Source organism: Carassius carassius, chromosome 8, assembly GCF_963082965.1.
Source record: "Carassius carassius chromosome 8, fCarCar2.1, whole genome shotgun sequence".
NCBI classification, from domain to species: domain Eukaryota; kingdom Metazoa; phylum Chordata; class Actinopteri; order Cypriniformes; family Cyprinidae; genus Carassius; species Carassius carassius.
This window is the reverse complement of record NC_081762.1, coordinates 11,850,978-11,871,679: the sequence shown is the minus strand read 5'-3', so window position 1 is coordinate 11,871,679 and position 20,702 is coordinate 11,850,978. Positions and strand designations below refer to the sequence as shown.

The following is a 20,702-nucleotide window of genomic DNA, read 5'->3' as shown; positions in this document are numbered from 1 at the left end:
AGCTATAGTGAACAAAAACACTTACACTTGTGTGGTGCAACTTTACTGTCAGATCCAATATAGTCGGCACAGCATTGTTTTTTGGTTTCAGTATTTTTTTAAAATCCTGTCGAATTGTGCCTTGTTTGTAAAGAAATCTGTTGTAAAAAGAAGTGAACAAAGGACCAAGTTCGCACTGATGCAGTCTGGACCTTCACAATGCAAAAACAGTTTTTTTCCACAATTTGGAACGGTATCTTGTTGTCTTCTGAGCCATCTTTATCATTTGGTTTCTGTGTAGACATGCGTTTGACTTGTTATTTACACTACATGCGCCAATCGGTGGGCGGGGCTAAACTGGCAGTGATGTAGAAGCATGCATTGATCATCTTCTGCTGAGGCAGTGTATAGCTTCACTATTACATCATACAGAATTGCTTCAGTATAAGAATCAGAGAATTTCTGTGTCTGGTTCTGATCAGAGAACATCAGAGAATTTGCTTCTGTTTGTTTTCTAGTGGCAGGTGGTGCATCAGCCTTCATACACAGGAATAATTTTGCATTCATTGCTCTTTTCACCTCACAGTCATGAAGCTAGCGTGTGCGTTTGTTTTTGTGTCTGCTTAAATGTTTGTTTGTCCTGTCCCTTGCTCAGCTCTGCATTTCCAAGATCTCTGCACATTTAGCATCACTGGTGCATCGTAAGCGGTCCTAGATTATATTTGCCCCCACCCCAAACCCTCACTCTGTCGTTCACTGGCTTACTGTGAACTGCAGCTATTTCAGCACTTTGGCTGTGACACTGAGTGGCCTCACTCTGAATAATTCACTGCTGAGTATAGAGCTGTGTGTGAATGAGAGGGATAACTGCCGGATAGCTTATGTCATTTTCTCAGCTGGTTATCTCAGTGCAATCTCTCTTTCTGTCTTACTCTATCTTTCTGTTGCTGTAACTCGCCCTCCTCTCATCTTATTCTGGACTTCAGTGTAGCCCACACTGGGCGCACTGTCTGTTCCTCTGAGGGTGGACATGAATAGTTTATTTAATGGTTCCTGTAGCTTAGCGATTTACCAGGAATTCACCATAGGCTGCGTGCCAAGATTCATGAAATGTGATAAGAGGTTCATTTCATGAGATAATTATTTATTAATCATTTATTAGAGTGCAAATGTGAGTGAAACCAAAAAACTTAACACCCTTTACAAATTAAAATGACAAAACGATACAAAACATTCTTGAATACATACATTCTGAGATATATATTTCATTTTATTAATAAATATTTAAATATTCTTTTGCTAATAAACGCAATTACAATTCTATATATTCAAATGTATTTAATTATATATACATGCACTACCATTATTATTATTATTTTTATTTTTTATGAATAAAAGTATTATTTTATACAAAAAAATAATAATGGTAGTGCATGTATATATAATTAAATACATTTAAATATATATAATTGTAATTGCGTTTATATGTTTTTAAAAGTACAGTTTTACATGAAAATATTATAGTTTACACAAAAATATTAAGCAGTACAATTGTTTTCAACATATCAGCATCAGCATATTAGAATGATTTATTAAGGTTCATGTGACACTGCCTTGGTGAGCATAAAATACTTATTTCAAAGCATAAAATAGCTTACCAACCACAAACTTTGGAACGGCAGTGTATATCATTTTTTAGTTTATAGGAGTCATTCACATAATATTATGCCTTTGAAAAAACAACTCTGATGCAGACAAACACTCTGAGGAAGTGCATTTCCCTCATTCCTGTCCTCAATTACAGCATCCTCTCTGTGGGTGTCTAAAGTTTGACTTGGAGTTTTCTAACATCGGTGGGACTTCCGCTCATAACCAAGGTCTCAACAGCGGATGCAGCGTCAGATTCATAGATCTGTGGGCTGCCACAGGCAGCATCCGCTCCAACTGCAGTGCTAACGTCTGAACACGCCACTGTTTGCATTTTGCCTTTGTGCAGCACTCCAGGTTTTCTCCATTAAAAACAAGCTATTGATTTTTTTGAAGTGTGCAGATTCACTTGGCACAGCACCAGCTCTCGCAGCTCTGATGAAGCTCAGTGATATACAGGTATAGCTCACTGGCTTATGCTCATTTACTCTAAGCAAAAAAAAAATGTGATGCAAAAGGTGACTAGCAAAAAGGGAATAGTTTTCTCTTACACATGGTTTTTCTCTGCATGCCTAATACATGTCCTCATATAGCATTTGAACCCATCTAGTGAGTACAGTTTTTATCATGTGGCTTTGAACATATAATCAAATAGAGGATCTGTTCATTATAGTACTGTAATTAATGCATTAATTTATATGAATATGCTAATTAGATTTATATATGAATACACTTTTTCTATGTATATTTTAAATACATATTACAAATCTGTGTATTTTAGATGTTTCATTTATTTTACAGAATCGGCTGTTTACTGGTGTGTATTGGCTGTGTACTGGTGTATCATCTGTTCAAGGAATCTAATTGGTTTGATCTCTCAGTTGCTGAAAGTCAAGACAATCTGCAGTCTGAGTATACATATATACATACATATTTCGGAATTGCATAGTATGATGGGAACATTTATATAAAAAAATGAAATTAATAAATGAATGGAGTGCAAGTCTAAAAGGGGTATGTTTTTTTTTAAAGAATAGAATTAGAATAGAGAGTGATAGAGTTAGAGGGCCAAATAAAGATGGAAGAGATGTGTTTTTAGCCGATTCTTGAAGATGATTCTGCTCGAATTGAGTTGGGCAGGTCATTCCACCAGGAGGGAACATTTAATGTAAAGGTCCATGAAAGTGATTTTGTGCCTCTTTGAGATGGCACAATAAAACAACATTCACTTGCAGAACACAAGCTTTTAGAGGGCACATACGTCTGAAGTAATGAATTTAGGGGTGCAGCTCCAGTGGTGGTTTTGTAGGCAAAGATTAATGATTTGAATTTTTTGTGAACAGTTATTGGTAGCCAGTGCACATTCATAAACAGAGGTGTGACATGCATTATTTTCGGCCCATTAAAAATGTATCTTGCTGCCGGGTTCTGTATTAATTGTAAATGTTTGATAGATCTTGCTGGAAGACCTGCCAAGAGAGCATTGCAATAATCCAGCCTGGACAGAACAAGAGCTTGAACAAGGAGTTGTGAAGCATGTTCCAAATGAAAGGGCCTGATCTTGCTGATGTTGAATAAAGAAAAAGTCAGCTGATCATCAATCATAACTCCAAGGCTTCTAGCTGTTTTTGAAGGAGTTATGGTTGATGTGCCTAACTGGATGGTGAAATTGTGATGAAACTATGGGTTTGTTGGAACCACAAGCAGTTCTGTCTTAGCAAGGTTGAGTTGAAGGTTATGATCCTTTATCCAGCAAGAAATGTCTGTTAGACAAGCTAAGATGCGAAAAACTATTGTTGGATCATCCGGATGGAATGAGAGGTAGAGTTGAATGTCATCAGCAAGAATCAGCATTTAGACACGTTTCATCCAAATGAGTTCTGGATAACAAAATTCTGCATTTAATGTGTTCAGCTTTTATGTGTCAACTCATTAACATCTTTCCATTCTATTTTGTAAGCTAAGGGATAGAATGGCGATAGCTTGATCCTTACCTTTTCCATCCCATATACTCAACATTAGGAAATAATACAAGAAATACATATGTCTGCATTCTAGTACATGGAGGAGAGTAGAAATATTCAACATTTGGAGTGAATAAGAGGCAAAATATAGAACCATATGCCAAACTGGTGATCTTTAGAAATGTCCATACCGAATCTCTTGGGATTACTATATATCCTACACAGTATTTCTTGCAAAGTCCATTATCGAGGGAGGAAGTTAAGGAGGACAATTGGCAACCAATGGAGCTATAACATGCCAGACTAAGCCAAGAGCAATGGAGACCTTAGACTGGAGCGAATCTCGAATGAGATGGATGGAGTGAGGGAGGAGAAATAGAGGCACTTGGAAGACCGCAGGCCAGGAGAAATCAATAGATACACCCACACATACTCCAGACCCATCTGCTGTGTGTGAACACCCAACACCACCTCAGAGTTGGCATGGAAAAGGCGAAAGTACATTCTGTCAAAGTCTTTATGCACAGATTGAGCAGTCAGTGCACTGTATACTGTACTGGTGTTCAGTTGCAAGTTCTTCTGTTTTTTGTTAAAGGCCACAGCTCTAGTGGCCTACTGTGTCCTCAATAAACTTAAGCACAGTAAAAAAAGAAATATAAAATTTTGCCAAACCTTTTAGTTTAGTTTTTTTTTTTTCAGACTACAGTTTTTTGAAAGCAGTGTTCACTTTATAAAAATCCATAAAAATGCTGGGGTGGTGTAGCCTAGCTGTTAAAGGTCTGGGCTGGTGAATGAAAGGATGTAGGTTGCTTGAAGGATCTTTGAACCGTCATCATTGTGCTCTTGACCAAGACATTTGACCCCAGGTTCCTCCATAGGAAATATTACTACTCAGTTACTAGTATTCAGTTCAGTGTTTTGGGTAAAACATCATCAAAAAATAACCAGTTTGTGGTTCGTTAAGAACTGATAAAAGCATGCAGGAATGTGGATGGTTTCCTTTTTTTTTTTTCAACACTTTCTATTCTTGATTTTATGAATATTTGATAACCCTGTATGTTTCAGGAATCTTACTGTAATTGTAGTGTTGTTCTCAAAACATCTTGATTTACAAAATGTGTGAATGTTTTTCTGGCATAAAATATTTGATTATTAATCATTATTTATGATTAATTTCTTGATGTATTTAGATTTTTTTGCACACTATTTAGACTTTACACTAAGGGTTTCCTTGAGCAAACAAAATTGTAAAAAAAAAAAAAAAACACTGCAAATGTCAAGTTCTGTTAGAAGAAGGCACCTGTAAAATTTCTTCTTATTATTCTTAAAACTTCTTATTATTAAAAACAAATGTTAAATGATGCTTTTTTATATATGAATACCTTTTATTTTTACCGTCTTTATGACTGAAAAGTCAAGGCGCATATTTCTCACCGTATTTTTAATGTCTGTTGAACAACCTCAAGGGCATGGAGGTGATAAAGCTGGATTTTACTTTTAGTGACAGTTTGTTGAACAGTATGATTCTAATATCATTTGGCCCATAAATGGGTCTAAACGTGTTTGATCTTAATTACATGTATTTTAGTTGAATCATGCATTCAGGCATCACAAAGACTCATCAAGCACCATTGTGCCATTTAATGTCCACCGGTTTCATCCAAAGGTTAACATTAGGTGCACTTGTTTGAATGTGTAATCACAGTATCCCCAGACTTATTGGTTACAAAATGTACTGTCTCAGAACGTACTGTGTGCATTTGTCTGCAGCATTCCAGACTGGTCCAGGGCTACAGTTGGTCTCGGTGCACTGGGATAGGAGAAGAGCCCTTTAAGTGCGACAGAAAAATGCATTTGACAACCCAGCGATGCTCCAGATTGATACTCTCTGATGACAGGCATTTCACTTTTCTACATTACAATATGTCTCTCGCTGTAAATGCTTGTTCCATTCTTTGTGTTCCTCTAATCTTAATCTCTGCCTTTGTTTCTCTACTCTTCTCTCATCCTCTCTCACTCCCCCTGTTCCTCGTCCTAGCTGCACCTCAAGCTCTAATTCTAATTTCCCCCATTTTTAGAAATGTCTCGACTTCCCTTTCAACTTCTCTTGACAGCATCCTGTATCTTAATTAAAATGGGGCCTTCAAAAAAAAGAACAATTAATGAAAGAAGAAGCTGTTAATTACACAACAAGGTCACAAGCCTTCTACCTTCACAGCTTAATTGTGGCCTTGATTGTATTTCTGCCTCATTTTTTATGCAAACGCCAGGCTGCTTGCCCGGGTGCTTTTGGAGGGTCACAAATTGTTGTGTGTCTGCAGAGCTAGTGAGCACGTGCATCCGTGCAAATGCGATACAAATTTAACTTTGTTTGACATTTTATGTGTGTTCTTTCTGAGCATGTATACATGCTGACGCATTGCTTTTTTCGTAGGATCCCTGTCAAGATCCTTCAGGGTGACTCTTAATTACCCTTCATGGCCTTCCTACCTTGTACATCCATTTATCTTCAGCTGAGCCCCTCATTTCTCAACGAGGGTTACTGTGACCTTTTATCCATTACAGACCTACACTACCAGTGTCCACCTACCCTTGCCATTGATCCTGTCATGTATAGATCCATCTCTTCCCAACCATTTTACTTCCTTTCGATTTCCCAAAGATGGACCACCCTGTAATTTCCATGGCCAATTATATTTATGACTCTAAGGCACTAAGGGCAGAGGCACTATAGTTTTAGGGTAGGGTCACTGGATCTTTTCGTAACCTTGGCAGGGTCACTACTAGGGGTGCTCAGTAAAGCCGGTTCTCTAATCAGCGGTAAATTCCATCAGGTGCGTGATTTCACATAGAGCAGCTGTTACTACACAGAGCCGTTGTTAACTGAGAAGATGCACAAATAAACGCTGAAAAATGAACGTGGATTTGCCCCCTCCTCAATCCCTTCATTCCCTAAGGTCACTGAATAGTTTTTTATAAATGTTGCTTTATTCCATGCTGCGTTTCTACTGTCAGGCTTAAACCGGGCGTGCTAGTGCGTGCCAGGGCCAGTCGCGTTTCCACTGTCACTTCCGGGGCTTGATCGTGAGGGATCACTTGGGCCAAAGCCGGCCAGCTGGGGCTGAGGAGTGGTTATGAACAAAGGCGGAGTTTCTCCGCGTCTGGAGAGTGTCTGTGCTGCGGATCATTTCAGAAAGATAACAGCGTTAACACCAGCATTAAAGACTTTTTTTACATAAGTTGAGCTCAAAACTCACTCTTAGTCAGCAGCGAGTGTTTGAAATAACTCGATCCGATGTGGATTACAATCACTAAATAAGGCAGAAATATTTATAAGCGATGTAAAAGACTATGCACGCTAAACATTAACGTTACCATAGTAAACATGCTAAATGCAACCACTTGGAGAAATCAGACGTCAGCTTCTTATTCTCTATCACAACTGTGTATTTATTTAGTAACATATTTTATCTGTCGTCTTGTCTGAGAGTTTAGCTCCACGTAGCATAGCCTATCATCAAAATATAATAGCCTAAGGATTTTTGTTCTGGAGCTTTTATAAAAATAGAGAGTCTGCGCTGCAGATTATTTCAGAAAGCTAACAGCTATAACACCAGCATTAAAAACTTTTTTTATTTTTTTATAAATAAGTGGAGCTCAAAACTCACTTTCAGTCAACAGGAGTCTTTGCAATAACTTGATCTGATGTGAATTATAATCACCATACAAGGCAGAAATATTTATAAACGATGCAAAAAACTGTGCACGCTAAACATTAACATTACCATAGTAAACATGGTAAATATGAACGCCTGAAGAAATCAGATGTCAGCTTCTTATTCTCTATCATAATCGCATAATTATTTAGTAACTTATATTATCTGTCATAAATCTCGTCTCGTGAGTTTAGCTCCATGTAGCCTATCATAGAAATATAATAATATTTTATGTTAAGGAGCTTTTATAAAAATAGAGATATTATCATTCATTCTAAATGTGACTACAAATAATCAGAAACAGACTCGACTGAATAAGCAGGCTATTTTCATAAGCGTTAAAAATAAATAAATAAAATATAAATAAATACATTTATTTCTGTGTGATTTAATTTTGAGTCCTGATCAATTAATTCATTACGATCAATGTATCATGTATTCTATAGTAAAACATAGATGCGTTTGAATTTAAATATTTGACAAAGCATGCAAACAAACGGCCACTTTTATCATGTTCGTTTTGTGATCGTGCTAGTTCCAGTGACTTATTTCTTAGTTTTCTGATAACTTTCGTGACGTTGTTCTGAGAGGCATGTAAAGGGCATGTTTTAGTGACGCGCAGCATACTTCAGGCCCTGACTGTGAAAACAATGCGCTATTCTGGCCTCGGTGCTACTGGCTCTATGAGCCCCGCCCGGCCCGTTTTAAGCCCTGGCTCGCACTAGCCCAACAGTGTAAATGCGGCTAATGTCCTGCAGAGTTTAGCTCCAACCTGTCTGGAGGTTTCTTGAAATCCTGAAGACCCTGATTTGTTGGTTCAGGTGGGATTCATTAGGATTTAAAATAAACTAATAGTGCTGCTTCAGGAGCAGGATTGCCCACACCTAGTCTATACTTTCCCTTCAATCTGTTCATCCTTTATTTTCTCCCTTTTCTGCTGTCCTTTCTTTTTTCTCTCTTTTTCCGTTTCTTTTCTTCCCCTCAGCACTAAGGTCAGATGTCAGAGTTATAGTTTTGGGTTGAGGTCAATGGATTTTCTCATAAATGTGCATTTGCCCATATATTTTTTTTTCTCTTTTCTTCCTTCCTTGCTTTCATTTCCTCTTCTTTCTTTATCCCTTTTTCTTTTTTTCCCCAATTTTCCCTCTTACATTCCCCACCCTATGATTATTCAGCACAGCATAATTGTGGTGTTGCTTGGAAGAAATATCTGTTATAGTTCTTGACCTCTACACCATTGATCATGGAAATGTGACCAGCCTTCAGATATCCGTTTGTCTTCAAGAAATGGAAATCAATCAACAAACACGCCTCCCATCTTTTGTATTATAATTAAATTGTCTGATTTGCTGCTGACTAACTGGTTCAGAAGGATATGTTTGTACATTTCACAGCAATTTGTTTGCAAGGCTTACCGAGTCTTTTGCAAATGCAAAACTTTGAGCAATGACTTATTTTCAACCTTGCTTTATCACTTAATGTTCAAGCTGAGCCTCACGCTCTGAAAGCGAAGGGGGAAAGGAAAAAAGAGGGATCCATTACCTGAGATAACAATAAGGAGTGGTGTTTGTTTGAGGCTGTAAATGTGCCCAACCTGTCGTGCTTAGATATTTCTGAGAGATGTTGCAAATTTGCCTGCATCTCATTCACTACAACATTCTCATTCTCCAAACCCAGCATCCTCATCAGTCGGTCACCCTTCAGTGATTCAGAAACGAGGTTTTACTTTTTTTCTTTTTTTTTCATCTCTCTCAATTTCTTGAGTGCCGCACCTGAAATTGCTTTGACATTCAGATGCAAACACAACCATTGACACCCACCTGATGGTTTTGGAATGCAAATGGACAGGGCTCTCTCTCCTTTCCACTCTGCTTTCCGATCTCATCCCGCTCTCCCAGCCTAATGAAGGAAAACTGATAGCTTGCTTTCTCAGATCAGGCAGACCTGGGTATGGGCATGTTGAGATTGGGGTCTGAGGGGACAGGGGTAATGTCACCGAAAGCCTACAGGAAATCAATTTCACAAGTGCCGTCTCCCCACTGTGAAACGCTGCCCCGCTGTCTGCAAGGAGCAAAAGTGTTACAGACAAGACGGTTCTCTCGCACTCTCAAGGAGACACGTAAATGCATTAGTACAATTATCTAATGTTGCATTGGCACAGTAGATTTTCCCTCCTTCCCTTTCTCTGTCGTTTACTTCCACGCTTCCTCCTTTCCCTCTTTTTATCATCCTTTACGTCTTTGTGTTTTTTCCTTCCTGTCTACCATCCTTCTTTCATTCCTACTTCCCCTTCTTTTCTTCTTTATTCCTTCCAACTTTTCCTCTTGCTTTCCTTTTCCCCCCTTGCTTTGTTCCGTACCTCCTACTTCCTTACCACTCACTTGTCCACTTCCTTTTTCTTCTCCTCCTTAGTCTTATTTCATATCCTTTCTTCCTTTCGTTTTTCCAGCATTCCCCTTTCCCCCATCCTTGCAACTTCCCTCCTAATTCTTTTTCCCCTTTTTGTTTCCTTTCATCCTTATTTCTTTTACATTTCCTTCCTTTCTTTGGTCAATCTTTCCTCCTCCTAGTTTTCTCTTATTTTCTGCTCTTTCCTCTTCACATCACTATGGAAAAACTCTTATAATTTATGTAGTTCTACTGTACCTTTGTTACATGGTTCCCCAGACTCTTCTGTGAGAAATTACATGTGTGCACATGTGAGTTGAAGTGGACTATGTGAACGCAATGACCTGAATGCTCAAGTTCACGTGACCAGAGCATTGTGCACTCATGTAGCGATGCCTGGCTCTTCACGGATCTGCTCAGCCATGTGCCTCTTCATCAGGGGCTTGGGTTCGGGCTCAGGCTCAGTTCTGGACATTTACAAATCTCTTCTGGACTTGGCTAAATGGAAACCATCCATCAGAGGTGACGGGAAGCAAACAAAGCCCCAACATTAGCTGCTTGGACGCTTTTGATGATGTCCTAAGCCTCTAGAGGTGGCTGACCTAATGGGGTGCATTGGAGAAGGAAGGGAGTACACAGAGTGCAAGATCAGTAGATGAAGTTAGTGTACAGACTTGTGGTCGACCGATATGTGTTTTTTGATTGCCGATGCCGATATCTTGGAAAGCAGGGGGCCGATATAAAGCTTATATGATTTTTTTTAATTATTATTATTAATATTTAACAAATTTGAAATCATTTGAAAATGGATTAAAAAATAAATGTGTAAAATAAACATACTTATACTTTAGATGACAAGGTTTTTTTTTTTTTTTTACAAATAAATAAATATTTAATAAAAATATAAGAAAAAGGAAGTGTAATCGATGGGGCACTCAGTATTCTGGGAAGTCTGTGCACTGGGCATAATATTTTTCAAATAAAGTCAGGGTAACCCTCAGTTTATATACAGCACACCATGAAAATGACATGAATATGACAGTGGGAATAAAGCGCAGCATAATTTGAAATCATGAGTTTAAAGTTTAAAGCATTTAATTCACACGGACCAGCCGTCACACATAGAACACATGATCATGCTGGATACACATACACACTTCACAAGATTTCACAACTGGATTCGACTAAGTTTGCAAGGTTTGTGAAATGAAGTGTTCATTAGTCATTCAAAGATTGGTTTAAATTATATAAATGCATATTTGCTTAATGCTGACGGCAAACGAGAGTATTATGATGTTTGCCTTTCTATTACTTATAGGCTTAATATAAAAGCAATAGTTATAATACTTTCTGTATACATTAATTCCTTTGTTTAACCGTTCTATCTGATTAGATTGACTTCTATCCGTATTAGAACGAACTGTTAATGACAAAGATGAATGAGAGGGAGTGTGAGCAATGTGTGCGCTCAGGCGCTGCCGCTCTCTGCACCGTCAAAATAAAAGTCCTGCCTCAAACACATCGGCCAAGCAGAAAAACTTAGCGGCCGATGCCTTGGCGATATATCGGTCGACCACTAGTGCAAAACAACAAGGGCTGACAGAACTCTTTTATACAAGGGTGTGAAAGTCTAAGATGGTGAGCTAAGTGGGTGGTCATTGACTTGGGGCATAGCAGATCTTGTGTTTTAATAATAGAACTGCATTGATGAGGATTGATGAGTGGTAGTGTGGGAGTTGGAGGGTGGAATGCAAGCCCCTTGAGGCAGAGCTCAAATAATTCTTTCCCTGATTAGGATTAAGGCCGAGCAGTGTAATGTCCTCTAATTCTGACTCTTGTCCATGGTTTTTCTATTGTTGTTTGATAGAGATAAGCGGCATTGAATTTGAGAGTGTGAGAAGGGGGATTTGAGAGAAGACAGAGAAAAGTGGGAGAAAGCGAGAGGCTGAGAAAGAGGATAAGAGTAGAATACAATGAAAATTAATGAAGAGTGCAGAAAAATGGTGAGGTATGTTAAGAGGATCTAAGATATCAGAATGAATGTGTTGGACATGCAGAAAAAGAATCCATCCAGTCTTGACACACTAAGGGCACCTCCTTTGTCTCCCTCTAAATCCCATTTAAAGGACCAGTTTGTCCAGTTTGAGTGATTTATGGCTGTTATGTTAACCATAGATTTTTCTGAGGAAAATGTGAATGGTTATTGCTCTAACCTTCCATACTTCCATGATGCTCGGCTGTTGTCATGTTGATTTGGATTTCTAAGTATCTTGTAGCATATTGGTAGGGTATTTTGGGTGGTTGCCACAGTAGTTACTGGCTCAGTAAGCAGAGACCAGACCTAAATCTCTATAAATTTCTGTTCCCAAACGAATTTGATTTTGCTGCTGATACCAGACCACTGAAGGTGATTGTTTGACATTTGTGATTTGGAAAAAAATAGCTTTTTTGCGGTTTGATTAATGCAGAGGTCATATCAATGTCACTATAATCACTGTTGCAAAATGCACAAAAAAACAGAATGTTGGTTAACTTTACAACTTGAACGGGTTATTATAGCCGTTTTAAACCCAACAGTCTAAATTGTCACAGGACCGTGAAGAGTGTGTGATAGGCAGGACCTTTAAAATAGACCTTTCATTTCTTCATTTATGTGGATTTATTCCATTCGCAAGGGATTCTTTCATAAATTGGAATTATCAGCATTGAGCCAGTGATCTGAATTTGATGACATGAATTATTGATTCCCTGACATCTGCTCACAAATCTAGCCTGACATTTGGAAATAAGACGGCATGGAATTATAGCCCGAAAATAATGAAGGCCATTTGTTTTGAGACGAGACAAGGAGAGAAAAGCAAACGTCTTTTTGGACTTATTAATATTCATTAATACCTCCTGTCAGAGCGCCATTGAAACAATTCATTGCTCACGTTTACTGTGTTATGTTCTTTGATTTATTGATGTTTGTTCGAAAGAGCCGGGTGGTTATGAGAGTGAATTCTGATTGCTCATACAAAACCAGATCATTGTCAGTGAGAGTCAACGATTTCAGATTTTATTTCCAGTATTGTTTTTCCTTGTCTTGCAATCCTTCTTTCCTTAAATTATCTAAAAAACTGCACTTACTAAGTATTATTTTTTTATTAAACTCAATCTGCACATATATTTTAATCTTTCTTATGGAAATTCAGCATGATCACATTACCTGTGTTTTCTCTTGAATTAATTGCTTCTGTTTCTATTATTCTCATTTGTGAGTCACTTTGGATAAAAGTGCCCATTAAATGAACAAATTTAAATGATTTATTTGTTATCAATTAGACTATAAATTATGCATAATTGTAGAAGATAAAATGAGGCATAAAATTAGGCAGAGAGTGTCTTAAAAATTGCTAACTTGTATATGCTATACCTCCTACATCCCAAAGTGTAATTCTGAAAGCTTGATCCACATTCCTTGTAGATATTTGGAATTGAACTTTATGCTGGATTCTCTGCAAGCTGGACGTCCTCTGGCTTGACTTTTTGCTCAATCTGCATTATAGTTCCTTGTGGCACTATAGAGCCAATCGTCTCACTGGTTTCTGTGAAGCAACCCATGCTGATGCCACATTAGATTAATTGATCCGGATGTAGCCAGCTGGTCTGTAGTGGAATTAGGGGGGGGGGGGGGGGGGGGGAACGTGTACCTGGGAATTTCTGTGTAATGCCAGCAGATATGGGTTGTAATTTCATTCCCTTCAGTGTGTTTGGCTTTAGCTGCCTTCAGTTGGCTGTCTGTTTTGCCACAGTCCTCTTGGCAGTGGTTAAGTCAAAGTGCATTGCAGTTTAAAGTCAGTTTGTAAAGACACCAGCGAAAACAAACAGTGGCGTACAAACACAGGTCCACAAAGTTTGCAGTCATTTTTGTTAGTGCTGTTTAAATGAATTATTCTGACAAACCATGAGATTGGTGAGCTTTGCTTTCACATTTAATTCATTATAACACTGAGATGTGCTTGTGTTTTGGTTTGTATCGGCGTAAGTCTTCTGAATGCATAGATTTAAATGCCATATCACTTATTTTGGTGTTTTCCCAATGTCTGTCTGATTTCCCTTGCCTTGCCGGAAAAGTACACAGTATGTCTGTGCTAACTGCTTGTAGGGCTTTTAGGGCAGAATCCAATCATAAAAACAGAATATACTGTATAACACTGAATGTAATGGAATTTGCTAAATTTTGAAAGGATACAAAAAGTATGCCTGTACAGGTAAATCTAAATCCGATATAGACAAGTGACTGTGAATATTAAGCAAAAATACCATTTAAATGTGAATCCTGCATGTTCTGTGTGTCTTTTTTTTGTGAATAAATGGTGCAGATGTGTGGCTTTTTTATTACATGCATACAAAAGCGTGTATGACGCTTTCAGTGTTTTACAGCCCCTGCCACCTCAATATATGAGTATATGAACATAATCTCTAGAAGGGCTCTGTGATTCAATTCATTAGCATTTTACCATTTCTTTTGAGCAAACTATAGTCATGTCATATACAATCAGAAACCTAAAAGTCTTCACAGCAACCCATCAATATAAAAGTTTGTTTTAACTTGAAGAAACAGTGACAGTATGGAGGTTATAATATGACAAAACTAATTGAATTTGTACGATGTAAATTTGAATTATTGACGCGTCATTTAACAAATTGTTTTTGTTTTAAATGATATTTGGTGTTAAAGTGATTAGCATGCCACCATATCTAAACCAGGTGAGCATGATTTCAGAAGTACAACATGTTCCAGGATCAACATCATTGTTGATCCTGGAACAACATTCCAGTCAACCAATCAGAATTGAACTTTTCAGGAACTTTCAGGAAATATCTGTTTAAGGCTTACAATCATGGTTAGGTGCTTCTATATCCTTGTTAATCAGCTATCATTTCCCTCCGATTTTAGGAATAAATTATGGGTAGGGTTAGGTTTAGAGGTAGGGATTGGGTTAAGTCTATATTTTTGGGAAATAATGTTGATCCAGGATTATGGAATTACATTTGCTTCAATAAAAATGAACGTAACTTTATAAAACTGAACGTAACTTTTTTAGAAACTATCAAAAATATGCCATTACGAAAAAAGAAAAACACAATGAAAATGAAAAAAGATTTACACAGTTGCACAAATGTCACAGGCTCTTCAAATATGTTTCATTTTTGTTAATGTTTTTCAAAGATTCGCAAAGATGCGCCACGCACATTGGAAAGCTCTCGCGGTGATTTGTATTACTAAATATGTAAATAATATTTGACCTTCGATCGTCTCAGTCTGTAAAGATGAGCTCTTGTCCTTCAAGGCAGCTTGAAGTAAGCTTGTGTTACCGAATGACAATAATTACCCGCAACAACTGTTGCACACTGTAACATGAAAAACTTGTATCAGTGTTATTGGTTACTTCAGTAACACAAGCTAACTTCAAGCTGCCTTGAAGGACAAGCGGAGGAGGAAGATGACGCCGCTCCATGTCTCCTGAGAGCTCATCTTTACAGACTGAGATAATCGAAGGTCAAATATTATTTACATATTTAGTAATACAAGGCACGACGTATTGCATACAAATCACAGCTTTTTTTGTTTTTCTTTTTTTATTAATTAATGCAGAGAACAAAAACATACAAAAGTATAAAAAATATATCACATAATATCAACCACAAAAAAAACAATAAAGAATAAAATAGAACTAAAGAAAAGAGGGCCAAGATCTAAACAGAAAGAACTCAAACAAAAAGAACGTGTAAGATCAATGTCAGATTTAAATCTTTGTATAAACTTCTTTACAGGGTAGAACCTGTGTATGAGCTTAAAATAAATTTCTTTCACTTTGTCTGTGAAAAATAATTTTTGTGGTAGAGACCAGATTTAATCACCGCGAGAGCTTTCAATATGCGCGGCACGTGCCACTGAGTGACGTCTGTACTTCCCGGTCAGAGAGCACCTGTCCATCAGAAGCTCACTATCCAATCAGAGTAGATCACTGTTAACCCCGCCCCCATAAGAGGTTTGTGTCAAAACTCCAAACAAAAAACTGCGAAGCAGAAGCGAAATCTGTGGCAATGCATTCAGAATCCACGATCAGCGAAAACGAATCTTTGAAAAACATTAACAAAATTGAAGCATATTTGAAGAGCCTGTGACATTTGTAAAATATTTTTTGCGGTAGAGACCAGATTTAATTTTTTTAATTTTCATTGTGTTTTTCTTCTTTTGTAATGGCATATGTTTGATAGTTTCTGAAAAAGTTACGTTCAGTTTTATAAAGTTAAGTTCATTATTATAATGATTACATTATTGAACTAAATGTAATTCCATACAGGATCATCAAAAGATGTTGATCCAGGAACATGTCTTTTTGGCAAAATCATGGCGACCTTCTACACAGGACGCAAGTGAAAGCAAAAAAGACAGTAGAGCCCATTGGTTACGTTCAGTGATATTTCCTACATTGGATGTGGCGCTCAGTCACAACACTATACGGTTGTTTTATTTTATTTAATCTTTTTTTATGTATGGAGGTAATCGCCCCTAGCACCTCCCAGTAAAGACTTTTATAGAGAAATACAGTGTATAGGTCAGGAGTCATACACTAGGCACATGCATCTGTTATTATAGAGTGGGGGAACCATGATGTCAGAACCCGGAAGAGTAATTCGCTGCGGGCTCCTTCGAGATTTTCCTATGGGGTTTTATAATGGGGGTTTTCAATTTATTAATAAAATAAAGCCTGTGGTAAACATAACTTGACGATACGTTTACATTTTGTTCTACATTGTAAACTGCACTCACTCGCAGCCCAGACGTTCTTATCTAGTTGCTTATTAAAAACATACGTTTTCAAAAATGAACATAACTGTTTCAAAATTTTTGTTTTGAGTATGGATGTGTGTAATTTACATTGTAGAACAAAATGTAAAAGTATCGTCACGTTATGTTTACCACAGGATTTACACAGGTGTGTTTTGGAAAAGTTTCTGAGGGTCAGTTATGTATATATTGGCATCAAATGCTTTAAATTAGCTTATTCTGACGGGAAATATTCAGAATTGTTGAATTTTTCATTTGTATTTTGGTGTGTTTAGTTATTCTGCATGGATCTGTGTATGCAGTCCTTTAACGTCTACTTGTGGTCTTGTTTAGTATGGCAGGTTGACTTGTGCTTATTTGTTAAAGTTACTATATAATTAAGGTTTACATACTTTTAAGTAGCTACTTTTAAGTTGTAAAGAATATCTGCAGTCACATTTTTGCAGAGTATGTCTTGATTTGGAGAGGAGGGGGGCCTTGGATTTAAAAAGGTTGAGAACCACTGGCTTAGACAACTGTTTCACATGGTGAGACCTAACTTATAAGTATATAAACCATAAATGTTTAAGAATCACTTAAGCAACATCTTGGTGATTCATGATCAGGTAGATCTTGAACCTCACGCTAGAAAACTACTAATTGGCAAAAATGCTTTGTTTGACTTTTCGGAGATCATCTACTCTTCCCTGTGGATTACCTCTGACCTAATTTCAATATCATCTAAATTTCTGCAAATGTAATTTTAATATATTGAATTTGAAATGTTTTTTATGACCCTGTCAGGGCATCGAGGCAATGATGAAGTGATTTGTTCCTCTTTTGTAAGGAGTTTTGGATAAAAAATGTCTGCTAAATGCATAAATAATTGTACATAATGATCAGAAAATTAGGGGATGGACAAATTGATGGTTTGTGCTTTTGGTTTTTAGTTTGGTCCAACTTATTCTAGGTGTTGTCATTCTCAGTGAGAAGATTGAGTCTACTGTTAAGATGTGGGACATTCGTTTCTTTCCTACAGCCCCTGTATTAAACATTGCAATTCATTGTTGCACAAGTGCTCTGTCCCCTCTTACAGTCGCTGTTTACACTCACAGCAGTTACTTTACAAGTGTGAGCTTCCATCACTTATTGCTTGTACAGGCAACAAATAGCTCCTTAATCATGTGTAATATGAACCTCATTAGTTTCAAAGGATTTTGTTCCTGGAGGCACAGTGGCATGTGTTTTTTTTTTTTCTCTTCAAGTAGCATATTATACTCCCAAGTGGATCTTTTATGTCAGCTAATAAGGTCTAAAGCCAAGTACTCTTTTCTAGTCTCGGGTTGTAAGTATTGCCATTTTTCAGGGTTGTATTTAATTCTGCCGCTAGAAGCTACAGGTTTTGTTGTCTCAGAGTCTGTAATGGATTCTTTGCTGTGTGTTCTGTCTTTTGCCAGCCTGTCCCCCGGGCACCTACAAGATGTCGTCACGGCAGCAAGAGTGTTTCCCGTGTCCGGCTAACAGCAAGGCTGAAGAAGAGGGCTCTGTGCTGTGTGTGTGCGAGGATGACCACTTCAGAACTCCACTGGACCCTCCATCCGCACCCTGCACACGTAAGACAGTCAGGTTCTGTGTGGGGTGAATGTTTATGTGTGCATTTGCGTGTTCACTTATTTGTGCACAGGTATTTATGTGTGTTCTCATGTTTGTACAATCCAATCCTGTTGATTCCTGGTTTAATTTTGTTTACAGTGGTGTTTAGCACTGCCAACAGGAATGTTGTGTTTGTTGTGTGTACGTACAGTTATGTTATATACTGTATATGTTATATACAGTATGGTAACAATTTAGTTTAGAGACCAATTCTCAATATTAACTAGTTGCTTATTAGCATGCTAATTATATTGACTGTTTATTAGTATTTATAAAACACATAGTAGCCCTTTTCTGCATGACCATATTTTAAATCCCTTAAAGGGTTGGTTCACCCAAAAATAAACTACTTACCCTTATGTTGTTCCAAACCTGTAAGACCTTCATTCATCTTTTGGAAAAAAAATTAAGATATTTTTGATGAAATCTGAGAGCTCTCTGACCTTCCATAGACAGCAATGCAACTGCAATGTTCCCAGGTCCAGAAACGTAGTAAGGAGATTGGTAAAGCAGTGCATGTGACATCAGTGGATCAACTATAATTTTTATGAATCTACAAGAATACTTTTTGTATGCAAAGAAAGCAAAAATAACATAAATTATTCAATAGTTCTTCTCCCCGAGTTACCTTCTGCCACCATTTTGTAGAGTACCCCAGAACGTAATCTACATAATCAGCATTTTTTATATGCGCTTACTTAATCCTGGACATAAATGCTGATTATGCTGATTTAGTTCCAGGGTACTTAAGGATTTGGAACGACATGATGGTGAGTAATTAATGACAGAATTAAAAATTTAGGGTGAACTAACCCTTTAATTCAGAGACGTGTTTCAGACATTGCGGAAATACAGAGTTGCGTATATGTACACATAAAATTAGCTTATGTCAAATATGCTTCATGGCATTGTCATTGTGCTTTAAAATAATTTTTTTCTTGCTTATCTAAAAAAATTATCCGATCTGTGACAAAAAAAAAACAATATAATGCGTTACCACTATAATACTATGCAATAGCCTAATACAGTGGTTTTCAACCTGTGGGCCGCGGACCCCTAGTGGGTCACAGTGGTATTGTAGGTGGGCCGCCAATTATTATTTAAAGAAATAATAATATTGTTAATATATGTAAAAATGTCTAAGTCATAACATAACGTCATTTCATATATATAATTAAATAACAAAAAATAAATATTAAACTGTAGGCTAACTATGCTTCCACTATTCGAGCTCGCTGATTGGTTTAAGAATAAACCACCAATTTATATTTTTGCTGCATATGCTACAGAACAACATATTCAAACATGCATAAATGGCTGTCAACTTGGTCAACATAAATGGCTGTCAACATGTTCCCTCCTGACTGACTGCTTGCTCCACTGACTGTCTACCAGCTGCCGAGCTCTGCCTGGATCTGGTTTTCACGTTTTGCTGAGCGGTGCCAGCCCGAGTTATTTTCTGTTCATTGCCAGTTCGTTCTAGGGCTGTGCGATTAATAGAAATGGTCATAAAATCACGATTTGAGAGTGCGCGATTTCTAAATAGGTTGATAGCACGATTTTCTGCGGTCCTGACCTCCCGCAGTATGCTATTTGATCCAATCAGAATGCAGTGCACCTAGCACGAGAACAGAACAGACTGGGCGTATGCCTACATAACTCCAGGTACACACACTGTCTGTGATACTTTTTTCCTAGCCCATGTTAACAGATCAGAGCCTTCACACTGCACGCGGTAAAAGGCTAGAAATAAAAATGAGCATAGAGAGAGTTGTGAGTGCACAGGACGCAGTGAGAGGAGACACGTTTTAAATGTATCTGAGCAAGCACATCTGGTTTTGTGACAGAGCAAATGAAATCTGCATGCGAACAGAGAGATTCGTACTCACACATTATTTTAATGTGCTTTCGCATTACATTTAATGCGCTCTCGCTGCAGCTTTTGCACCGCAAACACATACTGTATACACACTGCAAACGGAGTACGGGTGAACCTGTATAATGTTTAACAAATCTATTTCAACACCTGAGGCACCGCTACAATTACTGAGCTCTATGAACAATGCAAGGCAAAAAGAAAAAAAGTCCCTGGACACGGGATATATTTATTTATATATTTTTTGCTACAAGTCTAGAAATTTTGTTACACCTTTACTATAGTAATTATTTTGATAAATCTGTTCTAGAGACGTTACAACTTTTTGATAAAGCTCTAATTGGTTTTCTTTTGGAAATGTTTCAAATTCATCCTGAATGCATTTATGACTGTAAAGCATATCTGTGCGTGTCAAAATTGTGATTAAAATCTAAATCGCCAAATTGATCAAAGAAATCGCGATAGGTTTTTTTTTTTTTTTGTCCATATCGCACAGCCCTAGTTCATTCAATAAATTCAGTTAACAATCTAGCTTCTGAGTACTAAGTTATTAACCCAGCAATAGCGGGGTCAGTTAATTTTTTCACAGCAGCGTTAGCTCAACCGCTAGCTATTTGTTTGCTTACCAATGGCAGATGTGATGGTGAAAGCCATTTCCA

The 20,702-nt window shown here is 37.5% G+C and overlaps 1 protein-coding gene across 3 annotated transcripts in view; it reads left to right on the top strand.

The window, feature by feature from the left end:
* LOC132145288 (ephrin type-A receptor 7-like) overlaps positions 1–20,702 on the top strand; it is a 144,150-nt gene that overhangs the window by 69,169 nt on the left and 54,279 nt on the right. For all 3 annotated transcript variants that reach the window (XR_009434454.1, XM_059556180.1, XM_059556179.1), the window contains exon 4: positions 17,972–18,127. Coding sequence is in view for 2 of the 3 variants with exons in the window: in XM_059556180.1 (XP_059412163.1) it covers positions 17,972–18,127 (156 nt within the window). In the remaining variant the exon portion in view is untranslated. The remainder of the gene's footprint in view (positions 1–17,971; positions 18,128–20,702) is intronic.